At 46.0% G+C, this 19788-nt stretch overlaps 1 protein-coding gene across 5 annotated transcripts in view; it reads left to right on the forward strand.

Moving 5' to 3' along the window:
* DPP6 (dipeptidyl peptidase like 6) overlaps positions 1–19788 on the forward strand; it is a 1023012-nt gene that overhangs the window by 770067 nt on the left and 233157 nt on the right. For all 5 annotated transcript variants that reach the window (XM_067747535.1, XM_067747534.1, XM_067747537.1 and 2 more), the window contains exon 6: positions 11101–11153. In XM_067747535.1, coding sequence (XP_067603636.1) covers positions 11101–11153 — 53 coding nt within the window. The remainder of the gene's footprint in view (positions 1–11100; positions 11154–19788) is intronic.

Below are 19788 nucleotides of genomic sequence, written 5' to 3' on the forward strand. Positions count from 1 at the left end.
AAATACAGAGATGTAAAGGAAAAAAAAACAGAAGAGGGGAAGGAGCGGAGGGAGGAGAGGAACTGACTGGACTTCTCACCCGGGCCTTCGGTGGAGGCCTGGTGCAGACGTAGCCCGGGCCCGGGAGCACATAGGTGTTTCCAGTGCACCTTCTTATCAAGGAGGGACGTGCCGCTGTTGGTCTTCATATTGTGCTAATTAAGTGCTGGTGGGTCCTCCATCCATCAACGCCCGTTTACCAGAGGAGAGAACCAGGTGTTCACGCACTGTCTTCCTTTTCTGTCCTTTGAAGTGAGTCCAGTGCACTTGGCCTTCAGTGTCACAGGGACAGGGCTCAGGAGAGGCTACAGAGAAGCCGGTGAACTGCTGTGCAAAGGAGGTGGTGCAGAAGCCCAGCCCTGTGTAGCTGCAAGTGAGCGACTTCCCCCCGTGTCACCCTCTTCATGTCCTCCTTGCTCTCCGTGTCTCACTCTGGCCCGCGGGACCACTGGGATTCTGTGCCGTTCCCCGAGGCCTTGACTTCCATTGACTGCTAGCTGGTCTTGTGCAGTGGGAGAGCTAATTATGGCTCTGGCGTTAATCTTCTCACGGTTACTTTCTTCTTAATATTGTTCTCTTGAAAATGGGTCTATCAGTAGCCTTTACGGCTGGTAAAGAGGAGGTGATTGAAGGTGGGAGAAGCTTTCTTGACAGGGTGTTATAGTGAGAACAAGGTCAAGCCACATGTGAAAAGACATTGACCTCCTGCGTCTGTTCCTGTGACAGTATGTGGCCTTGGACCAATCAGTTTGCATCTCTGAGCCTCTGTTTCTTAATTTAAAAGAGACTCGAGGAGGAGCTATCGATACTCCAGCCGCAGGACCAGGTGTTGTGAGGGTCAAGTCAAAGGATACAGAAAAAAGTGGTTTGTAAATTCTAAAGGTCTCTATGATGTAAGGAATTTTTACTTATTTTTATCTTGCCTCTCCACAAGGCTGATCCTACAGGCAATATGTGCCGGTGAGAAGAGACAGAAAAGAGAGCAAGGAAAAAGAAAATGTTGTGTCCTCAAGCAAAATCAGGAGTGAGTCAGCAGAAAGCCCTGGCAAAACAATAGAACAGAGAGGGCAGTGAGGGAGGGAAGTTGGCTGCCAGGAAGAGTATGGAAGTCGGGCATCGTTTCTTAGTGGCCGGCCACGCAGAGGACAGGGAGTGACAGAGCCCGGGAGGAAGTTGGGGCACGCTGGTGTGTGTCCCTGAAAATCAGGAAGGAGAGCCTCATGGATCACTTCCTTTGAATTTCTTCCTAGCAACCCTATGACTGATTTCATTTGTCTCCAGAAGATGAGCTTAAGACACATGGACATGCTCCTTGAATTGAAATGTCCAAGTGAAGACACAGGAAATGATTAAAGAGAAATTTCTCAGCTCTTTCTGGATGTCAGAGATGCTCTTGAAATGTATATTTGGAAACACGATCCGAATCACAGCTGAAAGTTTTACTGTTCGTCTCTGAAATTTAAGATATTTATTTAGATGCATCCTCATTTTTAACCATGTTGTTTTTATCCTCAGATGTTCTCATAGTGAGTTCTGGAGAGCATTATGTGTGAAAGGCACAGAGGATGAAAGAAACATTCTCTACTAAGAAGTTAGATGAATGGGGATTGGTGGCAAAAGAATGAATTAGGGCATATTAGGGGTGGGTGTGGTATGCAGAGCAGAACTAGACATTTGAAGAGACTGCAGGTTCAAGAGGAAACCACCATCTCTACTCTCTTAAATTTAGAAAGTTTGGTGGAAGACCAGTGCTTCCAGGAGGAGAGGAGTTGAGATACAAATACTGAATCCTAAGGGCTTTTAATTACTTTTGTAGCTTGAAACTGGCAACCCTATATCTGCTCTGTTTTACACCTGCTAGATGTTTACCCTGAACTGTGAGGTCCAGATCATGAGGAAGGAACGGCATATGCAACCAAGGGGAAAACAAAGGACATTTTGTTTATATGGAGTCATTTCCTAACATTTATGTTACATCATAGGAGCTAAACATCTTTTTTTTTTTCTTTTACTAAATGTTTCAATTTGTTTCTAGTTATTTGGGGCCCTCTAGAGAAATTTTCTTTTTAAATTATTACAGCAAGAACTTTGACTTCACGAAATGATATCAAATAAGTTGGCAAAGGGTGAGGAAATATGTACCAAATGCAGTCATTAGAACCCAGGGGTGATCGTGACCCTGTGCTGACAGAAGGAGCAGCTTCTCTGGAAGGACCAGTGCCTTCAGGAAACTTCCCATCACCATCAGCATCAACATCAGGACTTGAAATTCACAGAGACCAGGCAGGAGGTCAGATATTTGGGCAAGATGCTGGGTCATTGGGGGTAGAGCCCAATAGAAGACATGAATGGAACAGGAGATTAAAAATCAAGCAGAGACTTGAATCTGCCAGGAGATGAGATTTCTCCAGAATGTTGGAAAGGAAGCAGTGTGGGTTCTCATGTGGGACTCTGTCACAGTCAGGAGCTTGTCAGATGGGACATGCTAAGGCTTGAGCTCCCAGATCCAGGCTTCAGCACCTACACTGAGACGCAGTTAAACGTAAGCACCGGCCAGAGCAGAGACGGGGAGGGCAGGGGGCGAGGTCTCCACTGGGACTTGAGGGGTTCTCTGAATGGGGAAGAAGTTTAGGGTCGCCAGGTTCAACATCGCCACTCGCTGCATTCACCTGGACGCCCCAGCAAATTCAGCCTCCATACTTTCAGTAATGGGGCCGGGAAGCCTTGTTAGTGTTGGATAGCTTTCATCACCAGAAGTTAGCATCGTTGGACTGAAATCGATTTCCCTATCATGTGCACTTGTCAACATTATCCTTCCTCTTGTAGTAAATGAGAACAGGCTTGCCCACACTTACTCACAAAGCCCCTTAAACCTGTAAGGACAGCCCTCCAGCTCCCCTTCATCTTCTCTCTTCCGGGCGGACCACCTGCTCCGGGTGTCTCTCAGGTGGCTTTCTTTCCAGACTCCAGCCAACCTGGGCATCTTCTCTAGAGTATTTTGACCCATTGGTCTCACTCCTCAAAAAAAGCAGCACTCTGAACTTGGCCCATTTCTCCAAATGTTAAGGGAAAGGGTTTCTGGACAAGATACTCATCGTTTCTTCCCAGAAAGACCCTACGAGCTGGTTAGCTCCTGTCTCATCATATGTTGTAGATGTCTCAGTTGTTTCAATTATTCAAAGAGGGACCTGGATGGAATAGTCAGGGGAGCCTTTGTCAGATCCTGAAGGCCCACCGGGTCATTAGCCATTCCACAGACAGGTCTTTGAGAGCTTCTCGGAAGCACGACAGCTGCTCCATGATCATGGATCCTGACCATGGATGGAAGCAGCAGTGCAGGTTGTTCAGAAGAATGTGTCAAGACCAAGACTTAGGAATGCACCAGGTGAATGTGACGATTCATGATGTATTTTTGAAAAAACAGAGGGTATGTTTGCTCACCTCACTTCTCCCCACATTAACTGAGGGGGCACCAGGGCTTCAGGCTTAACTGTTTGATCTTCACCACCTTCCTGAAAGGTTGTCAGGGACACAAGGCGACTCTGGAAGGTGTTGGTGCATCCGTTGCCTTGATGGTGAGGATGCCACCACAGGTGTCACACGTGTCCAAACTCATCATCTTGCACACATCACATATGGGCAGTATTTGATATATCAGTTATTCCTCCGTAAAGCTGTTTTCAAAAAGGTTTTGAGGGAACATTTACAAAATGTTACAAAAGGAACACGAACAGTGCATGACTCTCATGAAGCATCTGTCATGGTCCATGAAACCTTGGCTTGGGTTTGGGAGACAGATTGCTCGCTTTCTCCTGGGGGACTGGCTGTGTGTTAATTCTCAGTAGAGCTGGGTATTGCCAGCTAGAACCTAATGGAATTTCCTTCTCTTTGGGGAATAGAACTTTTAAAACTGTGAGGAGATAGACCCTCTGGGTAAACACTTTATTTTCTCCAATTTTAAAGCCCAGAAATCTCACATTTTCCAACTTCTTTTAGAGTTTTTATTCTTTCCCTTCAGGTTTCTATTTTTTTCACTCATCAGCGTGCATCTCATGCAGATAATTTTTCTTCTTTTTTTTACTGTTCGGTTTCCAAATCTCACTTTCGATCTTTTTCCTGTGTTAATATTTGCCAGTACTTTTAGCCTCTATTCACATCACGTTACCATACCTTATTTCTTTAACCATGTATTCCATCCATGTGTCCTTGATCCTAACTTGGGAGACTCTTACTCTGAGCTCATCTGCACCCTCTGATATGTTTAATTTCCTCTATAAATAGAATATAGGATCAAATAGGAAGGGGATAGTCATGTGCCCCGGAGCATCTGCTTTGGGATGGTCACACCTGTAACCGAAAGTGGGATCCGGCTGCTCGCCACTTAAAAGCCATTAAAGAGGCCAGGTTGGTGGAGAGGGAAGTTTGCTTTAGTTTGGAGGCCGGCAGCCGGGGGTGGGGGGGTGGGGGAGAGGGCAGACTTCTGTCCAAAGGCCGGCTCCCCCCACCTCGCCGCTGACAGGCAGGGGGCAAGAGCTTTTATAGGCCGAGGGAGGGGGCTACATGCAGCAGCAGCGCAGTCAGCTCTGACCATCATATTGAGATCGGTCCTGCGGTGGTCTGACCAGCGTCACCTTGATTGTTTTAAGTACAGCTAGTCTTCAGTTCCAGGGTCGGTTTGTTCCCATTTCCTTGAGGCCAGTTCTCAGAATTGTGGCAGCTTATGTCATGGCTACGTCTGGTCATCATGTAGTTAACTTCTCCTACCTGGTGGGTTTCAGTATCTGTAAGACAGCTCACAGGACAGGGCTCAGAATATTACCTATAGCCCTTGAGGAGGAACTAAAGGTCCTTGACTTTGCTTACTGACTATTATGATTTGATCTCTTTAGACTTTTTTCTGTTGTTTCTGCATTTTCTCATTTCTCTGATTAAACTTATTCTTTGGCTAAAGTGTTTCCACAGATGAAAGGCAGGCGATGGACACGGGAGGGCAAGGACCATAGGGTCCTGCTCCGTTTCACACCCATTCTAGCTGCACTCCTCACAGCGGCTGTCCAGCCTCTGCTTGAATTCTGTCAGTGCTGGGGGGCTTACCACCTCAGGGGACCATCCATCTCGCTATTGGAACACTAAAGAATAGAGAGATTGTGCTGACCAGGCACCAGGGCAAAATCTCAGTTGTTTTCCTACCTCTCCCAGCCCCTGAAATAGGTCAGCTCCAACTCTGCATTCTCAGTGGAATTCCTGTTTTCTTACAGCCCAAAAGAGCAGAGAAAAAAAAAAGTTTCATGGATTCTGCATAATGCTAGTCACTCGATCGTATAATTCTCCTTAAAATTTAAACGAGAGCATTCTTGGTTCCTTTCTCGTGGTTTACATTTCCTGAACAAATACTCACAGCTCTAACACTCAGGCTCAGAGGTTAAGTAATTTTCCTGAGTTCACCCCTCGGCGATCAGCAGGCTGAGAACTGACCCTGTGTCTTCCTCTAAGACTGTATAAGAATAGTAGTGGCTCCACGGGAGTAGGCGTGTCCTGCTCCAGACCTGCCCCGAACCGCCACACCCACCACGCTGCTCCCGACTGGCCGGGAAGCAGGGACTGGCCGAGGCCTTGGGCAGGAGGGGAGGAGCGCTGGCGGGGCAGCTGGAAGGTCATCCCAAACTAGGGCAGTGTTACTGGGGATGGAAAATGTGCTCTGAATTTAAGGTTCATTCCAAAGTTACAAAGTCCAGTGAAATTTGGAAACCAGTTGTACATGGACAGTAAGGAAAGGAAGGAATAGAAATGGTTGGCGCTAATTCCAGTATGTTTCTACCGAGAGACCAGGTAAGTGGAAGAACATCAAAGAGAATTATTTAGGAGGAAAAGAGTTTATTTGGTTTTCAAAATATTGAATGTGGTGTAAAAGTTTTGGGTAAACGCATCTATGCTGAAAGCCCCGACACAAGCTGAAGATATGAGTCTAGAACTCAGAAGATGGACCAAGTATAAAAATATGAATTCAGTAAGAAGCCTCACAGAAAGCAGAAATGAATGTGCTCTTCCAGACCAAGGGTGTAGACCGACAAGGGAAACCCCCAAGAGTGGCACGTTGGTGCCTGCGTCCATTCAAGGGGTCTGCACAGCAGAAAGGAAAGGCAAAGAGGCTGGAAGGAGGAAGGCAAGAGGAGATCGAAAGCAGTGACCCGCCATGGAGTGAAGAAGGGAGAAGGATTCCTGTCACCTTTATCACGTACCGCAGAGAGAGCGAGCACGCTGGACATTAGGAAGATATCATGTGTACGGCAGCGGGACATCCGCCTGGAGGTGGCGCTTTGAGGACGTCGGGAGGATAATGCAGTGGGTTCAAAGTGATAGAAAGTGAAGCAGCGTAGACTTTCCTTATGAAGTGCCATGATAGTTTCAAAGAAGAAGGAGTCGGAGGGGTGGCAGGGAGAACGACCAAGGATTTTTTAATGTGGGAGATTTGAATTCTGCAGATTCGGGAGAAGGAACAAGGAGAGGGAGTGATGAAAAATATAAGGCACGTAATTCGTGGTAGAGGAGTTGATAAAGTTCAACAGGTATCAGGAGGGGATGGGGTCAAGATCTCAGAGGTTAGTCCCGGAGAGGAAGGATGGAGGGAGGCCTGAAGGAAGGTGCTTGCCATAGGGATGACGAGTGGGTGATAGATTTGAGAAGGACTTAAGAAGTTAATCTGGCACAATTTGGAGATAGATTGAATTGAGCCAGAGGAGGAAGGAGGCAAAGAATGGAGTCAGGAAAAACTAGGTTTTCAGCTCAGATTACTGAGGGGATGAGGGAGCCACCGACTGGGATAGGAAGTATCAAAGGAGAACTGGGTTTTAAGGGTAGATAAGAGATAACTTGGAGAATATTGAGTTTGGGGTGCCTGTGAGACATAAGATGGAGATGTCGAGGGGGGAATCTGGTACACTGGTCTACAATTGAGGAGATAGATCTGTGAAATTACCAATATTCAGATAATCATAGTTTGAAACTACAAGAGTGGAAGGTTTTATAGAGGAAGAAGATGTAAAGTGAGTCTGGGCTAGTATGCGTGATGGGGCTGAGGTAGGAAAGACCGGAGAGAAATCAAAAGTGTGGCTCAGGGGGTGATGAAGGGAGAGGATCAGAAAGAAAGCTGTGGGCAGAGTGATGTTTCAGAAATATTAGAAGCAGACCAAATATGACCTTAGCCCAAGACAAGCCCTTCACTGGTTATTTTTTCCCAATTATTGAATGTCAGTATCAACTATGTTGCATGATATATTTTAAAAAATACTATGCTGAAATTGTCTTCCCATCTTGTGAATGGTATTTTGGGTAACAGGTTTTCATGCATTCATTTTTCAAGAGCAATTTGTTGCTGTGGGAAGAAACCGAAGTAACTTATATATTCATGAACTTCTAAAAGTCCACTCACAGAATAACAATGCAGTCTTACCAACTTCCAACTCTTTGTACTTTTTTCCATGATCAGAAGTATTTAGAGTCTGTTTTAAAGAAAGAAGCATAAATACAGGAGATAGAGACCACAAAAAAAAAAAAGAAAGAAAGAAAGACTTTTATCTCTCCAAGGAACAGATTCTTTCAGTGAGATATAGTTTATTGTTAATGCGTTTTGAGGTAAGCCATCGTGCAAATGAAACTCTTGAAATTTGTCCTCTTTCAAAGTTGTTTTCTTTGTGCCTGGGGTTCTTTTGGCTCCAGGTAGAGGGAATATTTTGTGGAAGAGAATGGTATTTGATTGTTTCATCTTGGAGCAATGAGAAAATCCTTGCATCTTCCTGCCACTTCCCCATTTTTTTGAGTAGCACTGAGTCATAATTACACTTTCATGTTAAAGGCTTTCCATTTGCATTAACAGTTTACTCTGGAATGCTTCTGTCCCATACATAGTTGGCAGATCCAGTCTCTACTTCCTGACTCTCTTTCATTTTGTTTGAATTTTTCTAATTAGTGATTTAGTTTTCCAGATATTCTGTTACATTTCCCATCCATATATGCCGTCTTTTTTCTTTTTGCCTGACAGTACAGACATAGAATTGTAAAGGGGTAGTTCTCTCTCATCTTCTTACCATTGCCCTTATGAGGTTATTTTAATTCTGTCTTCCTTGTTCTCATTGCTTCCACTCAGAAGATAGTCACAAAGCTGAATTTCAGGGTCATTTGCAGGTATATTTAAAGAGGTATGCAAAGATGTAAGTCTAGGGGTTTGGGAATGTCATAACCAGAGAATGAATTGAAATCACTGTTTCCAGATTAAGACCAAGAAAGACAGCACATGTCCTTACTTTGCGTGTTTATTATGTCTGTTGGTATTCTGGATTTTTCAGTTGACAACAATCATCTTGGATTTGTAACTTGAGAATTAAGAGCTATACCCCTTGTTCAGGCAATTTCCAATATGTGCTTAGAGAGAAACAGACCTCAGGCCAAATCCTGCTTGCGTTTGACTCAATTCTCCTATCCTAAAAATGGAATACTAATACCTTCCTCATACAGATTGAATGAATTCATGTATGCTAAGGAGTTGGCATGCTACCTAGTACATAGTACGTGCTTCAGAATGCTAGCCATTCTCAACACCAGCATCACCACCACCGTCACCTTTGGTGCTTTGGACTGTTCTCTGCGGTCATTTCAAAGGCTTCCTCCAAGTGTTTTTGCCTATAATGGCCCCCCACCAGCCCCTCACTTCTTCTGTACTGACACTCTTTTCGATAAGGAATTTGTATATTTGTTTTAGAAGTTGCTGAAAGTTTTTAGGGAGGGAACCCAGTAACTCAGTGTCCTCACATCTGATTTACTAGCTATCTTTTTTCTTTGGATTTAAACTAGATAGGTTATTTACCTATTGCTGTGTAAGAAACTATCCAAAACTTAGTGGCTTAAGATAACCAACCTTACCTCGTGATTACTGTGGGTCAGGAATTCAGGACCATCTTATCTGAGCATCTCTGGCTCACGTTCTCTCATGAGGTTATCAGCCAGGGCCGCATCATCTGAAGCCTTGACTGCTGGTGAGGAATCCACTTCCAAGCTCCCTGAGTTCCTTGCTGGATGTTGGTGATCGAATGGGGAAGAACCTCGGCCCCCCACCACATAGACCTCCTCACAGGGCTGCTCGAGTGTCCTCACACCATGGTGGCCAACCTCCCCCAGAGCAAGTGATCTGAAAGGGAGCTAGGAGGTGGCCACACTACCTTTTATAACCCGCTCTCAGAAGCCTAGGACCATCATTTCTGTCACATTCTATTTGTTTGAGTCACTAAGTCCCCCGGCACTCAAGCGTACGGAATTAGGGTCCACCCTCCCTCCTCTGCCCCTCTTCCCTGTGCCTCCCCTCCTCCCATCCCCTTTGCCTTTCCTCCACCCTCCTCTACCCTTTCTGCACCTCAGCTTCCTATCTTAACAAGCAAAGGTAATCTTTTGCCTTCCTGGGGTTACTGTGAAAATAAAGTGAGACACATAGTATGAAAAGACACGTGTTGGAAGGAGAGGTCGGAAACACTACACAGCACAGCACCCGATGCCATAACCGTGGAGAAGTGGGACGGATCCACCCAGCTTCTGCTCCAGCGTCTGCTCACAGAGGCAACGTTTAGTCGAAGCTCCAGGACCTCGGAGGGGCTCTCTGAGCATCAGTCTGCTCAGGACACAGGGGCTGGTCCACAGGTCTTTCCTTCTTCTCCTGGGGGAGCATCACTGGGCAGCACTTCAGAAACAGCAGTTAGGGTCCTCTGGCCCCGCCCAGATCGCCATGGCAGCTCTGTGAAGTTCTTCTTCACGGTTTTGTTCCTTAGAGGTTATTTCTTCATAATTAGACCAGTATTTAAAGTAACTCCCCAGTCAGATGCCCATCTCCTGCATCCAGCAGGTCACCCCAGGCCCCATGTGTCTGGTTCAGGAGTCTTGACATCACTGCAAGCAAAACGGCATTGGGACTTAAGTGCTGTTGTTTATTTTCTCCAAATAACTGATCCACTGTGACTTCCTAGAAATTAATCTTGGGGCCCAGACTAGATGGGGGGTCAGAGGTATTAGCAAATCCTACCCATTTTTCCTTTGAAGATTCACTTCCATCATCAGTTCCAAATGCATGCATATTACACGTGCTCTACAGTAGATCTGTCTTACTCAGCTGCATGTCCCTCACCTGTTATCTGTAGAGAGCTGCTTTTAAAATGCTAGTCCCTGAACATTTGCCCACACAGGGTGCCAACTCTCCAAAGTTCCACAGGTAGAGGAAAGAAAGTGAAATGTACGGTTCTCACTTCAACCCTGCGGGGTAACCCATCACATTCCACACCCTGGGGAGGGCCTCTATCCAGAAAGCTGGAGAGGATGGAGACCACGTTCTCCCTTCTTTGGGGGTATCCCTCGCATTGTAGTCACTGCATTTATGGGTTGGGGAGTATTCTCCTGGGTTCAAGAGTTTAAGAGGGACATCTGAGATTTGGGGGTTACAGGAGTTTGGAAATGCTGTTTTGTTGTTGTTACCTTAGTTTTGAAAGCCATGCTCCCCTTGCAATGAGTTCTTAGTTTATTGACCATTCTGTGAAGCTAAAACCTGCACATCAAATTGTCCAAGGGGGCAGGAGTTTGCCCAGTGAAGCCTATCTTGGCTTCAGTACTCACCGAGGATTCACAGTAGAATCGTCCATAGTTCACAGCAGTGCGTGGGTCTTACAGTTTCAGGGTCCAGCTGGCTGTCAGGTAGCCTCCAGTGAGTAGTGTCCTCTTAGTTCTGTGCTACATTTATTTGAGCTGGAAGTCTCTGCCCCTGATTTAATCACAAGCCAGGTAGTCATGGAGATGACATCTAGCCTCTGGCTGCCCGGTAAACTACATGCAAATGGTGAAAATAAAACAAACAGGGTATGCAAATTAACTTCCTGAGTAAATAAAAGACTTTGCCGCCAGGTCTCCGGACTGACTACTTTTGGTCCAGGGCTGTTTATTAGGAGTCACAGTGATTTGAAAAATATCATAATCACAACCTTTGTCTCAACGCCTGTTTTATTGTTTCTTGTGTTTTTTTGTCTGTTTCAGATATATCAACACTCCTATACTGGATATTATGTCCTGAGCAAAATTCCTCATGGGTAAGATTGTTCTTTCATTTTCTTTTAACGTGAAATCTGCAAAACAAAGCGCAAAGCAGAGCGCTGATTAGTTGCTTAATTCTTAGGGCAGGAAATGAGGCACCTTATTTCTTGACAGCAAAGTGTCCCCATGCTGTGGGACCTCCGTGATGCCTCCAGGGCCGAGGGGGTCACTTGAGTCCAGTTTCTTGCCCATTTGTGAAGCCCCCCTTCCTAGAACAGCTCCACCACTTCCTGCTCTGGTTCCCAGGTTTGCAGAGAAAGATTCCCCCTTCCCCGCCCCACTTTGTAATCAGCTGTGGCCCCTCTAGGGCATGGTGATTCGACCTAGGACTCCCAGGAAGGTTCCTGGTTTTATATACGTAATAGAGAGGGCAGCACCCCTAAGCTCATCTTGTTTCTCAAAAATGCAACATTTGGGACCCAAAAGTGTGAGTGGGGAGGGAAGACATGAGTGCAAGCGTGATTTTGCTGAGTTTTCAGTTCTGGGTAGACACAGCCGCACACAGCGTGGGGTGCGTTATCAGGAACTCATCTTTGGAGTCCGGAGGTGTTAAGACATGATTGAAGTTTGGTGGAGCCATTTGTTGAGTGGGCAAGGGGAAAACCAGTTGCAGAGCAAGGAGAGTGTGGCAGGGATGGCTTTTACTGCTTCCATTTTTATTTTCTTTCTCTCCCCTCGTCTTCCTCCTTCCTCCTTCTTCCTCCCCTCCCCCACCCACCTACAACCCCTCCACCCTCACCCCTGCCTGTGTTCTTGTTCCCACCTTTTCCTTCTCCTTCATACCCTCCACGGTTTCTCTCACTTTTTGTTCGAAAAGGTGAAGTGCTCGGGAAATGTTCAAAGAAATGGGATTGTGCTACTGGCAATGTTGTGTGAATTCCTGTGACTATTTACGGGGAGGCATCCTAATTTTCCTAAGCAAATTTAAACAAACAGCAGGAGTTGCTAAAAAGTATTGTTCCATAGAGAGCATTAATCACAGCATCTGTGTTTCACAACTGCTGCTGTCTGTTTTCTACTAAGTTTAGGTAGAATATGAGCATATCCTTGGAAAAACAACATGGGGAAAATAATTTCACTTGATAAATGAAAGATACATGTAGACATGCGGCCAAAGGTGATTAATCGTTTCCATTAGACTAGTAGAAAAATCAAGCCCCGAGAAACTGAAGATGACCCCCGTAGTGAAAACAAAGTATCCATAGGTGTTTTTTTTTAAAAAAAGCACAGTTCAAATAGAAACTCAAATGGTTTTCACTAAGGACGAATTATTCGACTATTTTTCAAGCAGACATGCACCTTCCAGGGCCACGGCAGGCAGGGGTGTATTATGCCTTGAGATTCATCTACCCCTTCTGGGGCAATAGAATTTATTGTAGATGATGGATATTTCATTTCATCTTATATAAATTTGTAAAACTCAAAACCTGAAAAGCATTTTGTGCTCGACACATGGTGTAAAGGTTTTACTGCATCAGTTAGAATTGAAGAGAAATAGGTTCTGAGGACCTGGCACAAGAGTTTGCCAAACCAGCCACAAACCGAAGGACAAGATGGTATGGCTGAAGCCTTGGTTTCAGTGCTCACGATGAGGATGATGACCCCTCCATAGAGGATGCCAACGAAGAGTGAGCTGCTTTTGGTATTTTTTAAATAATCATAGTAATAATAATTGCCATCATGTATTGAATGAGTCTTAAGTGCGCCCACCCTAGGATATCAGTCCTGCAAAAAAGCATTCTTCTCCGCCTTTCACAGTGAGAACTCTGTCATCTCATAGCTGGTGCCCAGGAGAGCTGGAATCCAGCATGGCCTGGCTCGCTCTCAATCCTGTGCCATCAGAACAACTGCCTTGGGTAAAATTACAGCTGTAAATATCAGATTTTTAGTGGTGCTAATTTATTGCCTTTTTTTTTTTTTTTTTTTTTTTTTGCGGTACGCGGGCCTCTCACTGTTGTGGCCTCTCCCGTTGAGGAGCACAGGCTCCGGACACGCAGGCTCAGCGGCCATGGCTCATGGGCCCAGCCGCTCCGCGACATGTGGGATCCTCCCGGACCGGGGCACAAACCTGTGTCCCCTGCATCGGCAGGCAGACTCTCAACCACTGCGCCACCAGGGAAGCCCAAAGCTATTATTTTTAACATAAAGTGTTTCACTAAGTCTTTATATCAGAATGTCAACAAAATAAAGCAATCTTTCATAATAGAGATTATAACCAGGTAAATGTTCTCTGTTAAGGGTCCATTGTGTGTTTTCATAGCAGTTTTTGGTAGACTTGGCTGTTTCTTGACATTTTCCTGACATGACTCTTTTTTGGATTAGTTTTCCCATTGGCTTGAGTGCTTTTTTTTAGAAAAATTATATTTCTATATAATTATAATTTCTTGTATCTTTTAAGATCATTCTGAAAATCATATGGGCTAGAGAAAATCAATCCTTCTATAACAGAAATCAATTTTAAGAAAAATTTGGTATACCCTGTAGTTATGTAGCATTGGCATTTTGGAGTTTGACAAGCAGAGCAATAATAGAACAGAAACTGAGAAGTATTCAGAGGCATTTTGTTTACATGTCAGGCCATCCTCTGTGGATATTGTTGCCCTAACCTTGCTTATTTACCTGTACCAAACAAATTGTACAGAATTGTATTCCTTTGGAACTCCGGTTGACTTATGAAGTCACATTCTGCATCTGTGAAAATAATAAACTGAGACATAGATTCCTTCTGCCCAGGGTTACTCTCTAACATTATAGGCTGGGATGCAGAAGAGCATTCCATTTATTTAGAAAATAGAAATCTAGGTTGACAACATAGCACAATGCCCCAGTACCTTGCCTGATATCATGACACAGGAGTTAAGAACTGAAGCCCTGTGGTCCCAGAGACCTTAATGTGAATTCCAGTCTGCAACTGACTGTTGGCTGTGTGACCTTGATAGTTGCTGTACTTCTACAGATCTTAGTTTCCATATTTTTAAGATGTTAATAATAGTGCTCACCTCATAGGCACATTATAAGAATTAAGTGGAATGATACATGCAAAGTGCACAGCAGAGAATTTTGCTTCTAGTGAATGCCTGGGAATGTTATTCTTCATATTGTAATATATCCCCAATATATATTTATAGTCTTGTAATTAAATTTTTTTAGACTTTACTTTCTAGCCAGCTCAAATCCTTTCTGTTACAAGGAGAGGAATGATATAACCCCTACAATAATAAAATTCCCTTTAATAATTTTTCAAAGCTAAGACTTGTTCTGTGACACTCAGGTGATTTTAATGCCCATGTGATTTTTAAAAATTAATTAATTTATTTATTGGCTGCGTTGGGTCTTTGTTGCTGCACGCAGGCTTTCTGTAGTTGCAGTAAGTGGGGCCTACTCTTTGTTGTGGTGCATGGGCTTCTCATTGTGGTGGCTTCTCTTGTTGCAGAGCACGGGCTCTAGGCGCGCAGGCATCAGTAGTTGTGGTACGTGGGCTCAGTAGTTATGGTGCATAGGCTTAGTTGCTCCACAGCATGTGGGATCTTCCTGGACCAGGGCTCGAACCCATGTCCCCTGCATTGGCAGGCGGATTCTTAACCACTGTGCCACCAGGGAAGTCCTGCGCATGTGATTTTAATTTCTCTCTTAGAAGAGATGTCTATAGCTTCAACTATCTACAGTTCTCAATGCTCAATAAGTTCTGTTTATCTCATCTCAATCTGACTTACTGCAATTAATTTTTAAGACTTTCTTATTTTGCCTCCAGTGGAAGCCGAAAAGACAATATAAGTCAACAAACATTTATTGAAATGCTGTATTGAGCAACAAAAGCACAGCTGCTATCCTTCAGAAGTTTAAAATCTCGTTGAAGAGGAAAGACACAGACTTATATAACAATATAAAATTAAGTGCCTCAAATGGGTATTTTAGACACTGAACACAAAAGAAGAGCTGTCATAAAGGATCTCAGAAAGGAAGTCTGGCTTGAGTGGAGCCTTATAATTGAGTAAGTTTTGTCTTGTTTGGTTTGGTTTGGTCTAATAGATGGAGACAGAGAGGAGATGTTCCAGGTCGGGTAAATCATTAAACAGGCTTGACCTTTTCCATGAGCCAGCATCTTCCTGGAGTTAGTGGGGTGCCAGGCCAGGCCCGAGCAGGGCTGTTCTCATGGGGCTCTGCATGGGGAGAGATAGGGTTGGGTGGGTTTAGGGTGAGCCTGGCGTGTGGAAGACCTAAACCCCACCCCGGTGTGATGGGTCTTTCCAATAAGAACACACTGAACACGGAGCAGAAGAGAGACGTGGTGAAGGTGGCGGGCGTGGATTAGTTTTATGCATGTGTGTAGAGAGAAGGAAAGGGATGAACAGGAACATGGAGCCAATTAGGAGACCCGGTGGGGAGCAGTGAAGGCTCAGTGTAGGGACCACATGATTGGGGTTATGGGCATCTGGTGTTCACTTGGAAAATGAAGACAGATGCCAAGGGTTTATGCTCCATGTCCCTCTAATTAAATCTGTGGCAGCCTGTGCCTGTGTGAGTTGAGCCTGATGCATGAGAATATTGAAAGTAGTGAGTTCATGAGGGCAGTGGGGAGAATCCCAGCAGTGTGTGTCTCCACATCTCCTTCCCAGGACCCTGCACTGGACCTTCCACTCAGACACACTTTGCTCTGCAGAGCTGCCGGAAGTTGCGTGAATAGGATTGCTTGTATACCCTGAGGAGGTGCCAACATGAAGCCAAAATGTAGGAGAAAGAGAGTTCTGAGAATGGCATTTTACGTGTCTACCGTGGCATCCGGCAGGGAGAGTCCTGCTGTAATCGGCTTTCACAGTAATTTCAGAACTGTGGACAGCTCCGAGCTCTCCTGTAGGACTTGGTCTTAGCTGCTTCCGCCCCTCCTGCTCCCTTCCCCTCCAGGCCACCCTCCATCTCTCCCTTCCTCCCCTGAAATCCAAACTGTTAGCAAGCACTATCAAAATAACATGCACTTTAAAGTCAAATCTATCTGGGAATAAATTCCCAGGCAGCCTTTCTACCTGTGTAATCATGAAAAAGTTTCTTTGCTTCTCTCGGCACTATTACTCCGCACATATGATGGAAATAAAATGCCTGACTGATAGGGTTCATGTAAAGGTTATGAAGTACTGTAGGATAACGAGATGGTGCGTTTAAGTGCCTATTTTGGAGTGCAGAATGCACTACGGGCTTTTTTCATGGTGGAAACAAGACCTTCCATTATACAACCAAATCTAATTAATCTCTCTCCCCGCAATTTCCCTACCTTTAGACAGAAAATAAATCTCATCCTCGGTGCCAGCTCTGATCAGTTCTAATGGCTTCCTGGAGCGCTGAGTTTAAAGGTGGTCTAGAGCTAGGCCTGGGCTCTGTGGGGAAGGATGCCGTGATCGACGCGTCAGGGTGGAGGTGGAGGGGAGTGGAGATACACTTGATGCCTTCCAGGTGCCGGACCTGCTTGCCTCAAGGACCGCATCGGTGGCGTGTGCCAGCACTGCCCCCCGCAGAAGGCCCTCCCGCCTTTGCTCTCCCTTACCTTCACCCCATCCTCCACACACGCGCCAGAAACTTCCTGCTCATGGTGTCCAACTCCTTCTGCTCCTTCAAGCCCCGACATCAAAACCCCTCCCGTAAAAATCCCCCTGCAGCTTCCTGCACCCCTGGAGTAAGACTGCCTCACATTTCACACTGTAATGTATCCTTGCGTTAGATTGCTAGTTACCTTGTTGTAGGTATATAATGTTTCTGAACAGAATGTTTAGAAATGTTTTCAATATGCATTTACTGCCCGACACATTTCTCTCCTGAATTCTAAGGTGTCAGGTGTCAGAAAGAGGGGTTTTGCTGGGAGGGGCTTGGCCTGTGTCTGTGGCCCTGGTGGCCGTTGCTCAGGATGAGAACAGGGCTGCCCAAGAATAACCACAGGAGAGGCTGCACCCGTAGATCTGAGCTACCGGCAGAAAAGCCACTAGCCACATGCAAAGGGGTTCTTTTCCACTGAATCATTTGCTGTCCTCAAAAACTTGCCTGCCACATCTGAAGATTTTCAGGCAAACAAACCCGTTTGGAAATGAGGTGAAGATATGCATGATGCGTCATTTTGTCAGGCGCCTTGTGGAGCCTAAACGTGTATGTTCGTATCCTTGAATTGTTCCCAATGCAAGAGGGAGTCCGTAGATGTTGGCTGACAGTTGAGGAAGTTAGTTAATTAATTAAATGATATTGTCTAGTATAAGATGCAAGCCTGGGACCCACCCCAAATCAGTTAGACCAGAGTCTCAGAGGGTGGGACCTCACGAGAGTTCTTTTAAGTTACTGGTGTTTCTAGTTTGAATATCTGGGGTCAGCTGGTCCTACCCCACTTCTTCACTTGCTCTCATCACTAAGTGACCCCCAGGACTTTATCCGGAGCTGAGAAATAACCCTTCTATTTCTGGAAAAAAATGACAAACATTTCCCCAGAAACACTGATTTCTTTGTCCTCTCGACAGAGAAATAGTGGCAGGTCGCAGGTTAACAGCGTTCTTGGAGATTTATTTAATGATATGCATTAAAGGCTCAATAGCATTGCCGTCTGCACCGCGGAGATGAGATACAGCCTTGCGCTTTTGTCTTCTGAGTTCATGCCCAGAATGGGACAGTGGACTCAGGCTCATTCTGTGTCTGGGCTGGAGTTTGACGTGAGCGCCACCTAGTGGGCTCAGCCTGGAAGCCGCCTATTCCGATTCGTGCATTTGCTCACCAGCTTCTCTTGAAGAATCACAGGGCCAGTTCTATGTCACACAAAATTAGAGGCAACTATGTTGAACCCTTTCAACTGGGCCTGAGTGTCAGTCACCTGAGAAGACTCTGTCTGCGTCCCTGAGGTCAGCTCTGTTCTTGTTCACAGACCTTTTCCTAAAGAGAAAAGGCTGGTGCATGTGGCAGACTGCCCTGGAGGCCAAGCCTGCCAGATGCTTGCAGCAGCGTGTGCTGTGCATCCACTCCTGCTGCAAAATGATGGGCACACACCCCCGCCACAAGCAGGACTATACTAGCCACGGATGGAGAGTGGAAAGGCCACGTGTGTCGCTTGCTGTCTAGTCTATTTTGTTCTGTCTTCACATCACCTTCTCTCTGATCTAGGCGGTCCGTACGGGGGCTGGACACAAAGCCCCCTGCCTTATTTACTTCAGTGACATTCGCATAGATTAAACCTCAAGGACAGCCTTGTCCAGAAAAGCAGCTCTCAAGGACAGTGGGATGGGCGGTCATCCAGACTCTAGAGAGACAAGGATACACTGGTCACATCTATATAGCTACAGCCTCATTGCAGCATAACTTACTTATAGTAAAACTCACACTTTTTAAATGAGAAGTTTTCATTATGTTTTGACTAACGGGTGCAATCATAGAAGCACCTCCACAACCAAGACAGGGAACATTTCCATGTCCCCAGAGTATTCCGCCATGCCCATACCCCACCCACTGTGGGTGCCCCTGGCGTCCAGCCCTGTAGTTCTGCCTTTTCCAGAATGTCTTATATATGGAGTCATGTGTACGTAGTCCTGTTGAGTGGCTGCTTCGTTAGCGTGCCTGCTTTCAGGGTTCACCCACGTCGCTGCTGGTGCAGGTAGGTCATTCCTTTTACTGCTGAGGAGTGGTCCAGTGAGTGGATAGACTAGTTTGCTCATGTGTTCTCGCCGTGTAACACTTGAGTGGCTTCCAGCTTGGGGCTGTTGTGAACGAGACTGCTGTGAATGTTCGCATACAGAATTTCTCATAGGCACGTTATCATTTTTCTTGGGTAAGTAGCTAGAGGTAGAATGGCTGGGCCATACGGTAAATGTATAATTTGGTAAGAAACTGCCAGATTGCTCTCCAAGGGGGCTGTCCAGACCCCCTTTGTAAACTCCCCGCCCCATCCTCCACCTGGTCCCTGCGAGAGGCCAGCTGATTTGCGTGCTGGGGTTCCTGCCCAGGGCAGAGCCTGTGCCTCTCCTGCCCGACGTGGGCACTCGGGGGGCCCTTCCAGCCAGGTCCCCACAATCGTTCCCTTTGCAGCGCTCTGTAAATGACAGGTCCTTGGGGAAGTAGGTGGCGAGCAGGGTGGAAACTCCCTGAAGAGGCTGTTCATGGGCGGCCCTGGCACAAACCTCAGGAGCGGTTAAGAGGACTCCAGCCGCAAGTATCACTCACCTCCTGGACAGATGGATTTAGGAGGAGGGGGTCTCTTTTTGAGAATCACCTCTCGTTGGCGGAAGGACCCGGTCCAAAAGTGTGCATGTTCCAGCAGCTTGACGCTGAACTGCGTCTGCCAGCTGCTTCAAGGCTGAAGGGGAGCAGAGGCCCCACACCCAGCATCCAGCATCTGTACAGCAGACACCCGCCTCTGACCTTCGGGTTCCCGTCTAGGCTAGCAAAGGACATGGTAGGCTGTGTCAGGTGCTCCTGTCTGCTCTGTTGTTGTGTCTTGACTACAGCAGGGAAGGAGGCAGGCCACAGCGCTGGTCCTCCAAAGGACAGCCCGTCCAGGCTGTGTACCGGACTAGTAAGTATTTCTGAAGCTGCTCACAATGGCCGAAAGAACATAAGCTGTGGCATTTCTCATTGAGAAGGCCTGATTCCCAGACCTGAATCGCACAGCATTCG

This window comes from Pseudorca crassidens, chromosome 8 (assembly GCF_039906515.1).
Source record: "Pseudorca crassidens isolate mPseCra1 chromosome 8, mPseCra1.hap1, whole genome shotgun sequence".
Taxonomy (NCBI): domain Eukaryota; kingdom Metazoa; phylum Chordata; class Mammalia; order Artiodactyla; family Delphinidae; genus Pseudorca; species Pseudorca crassidens.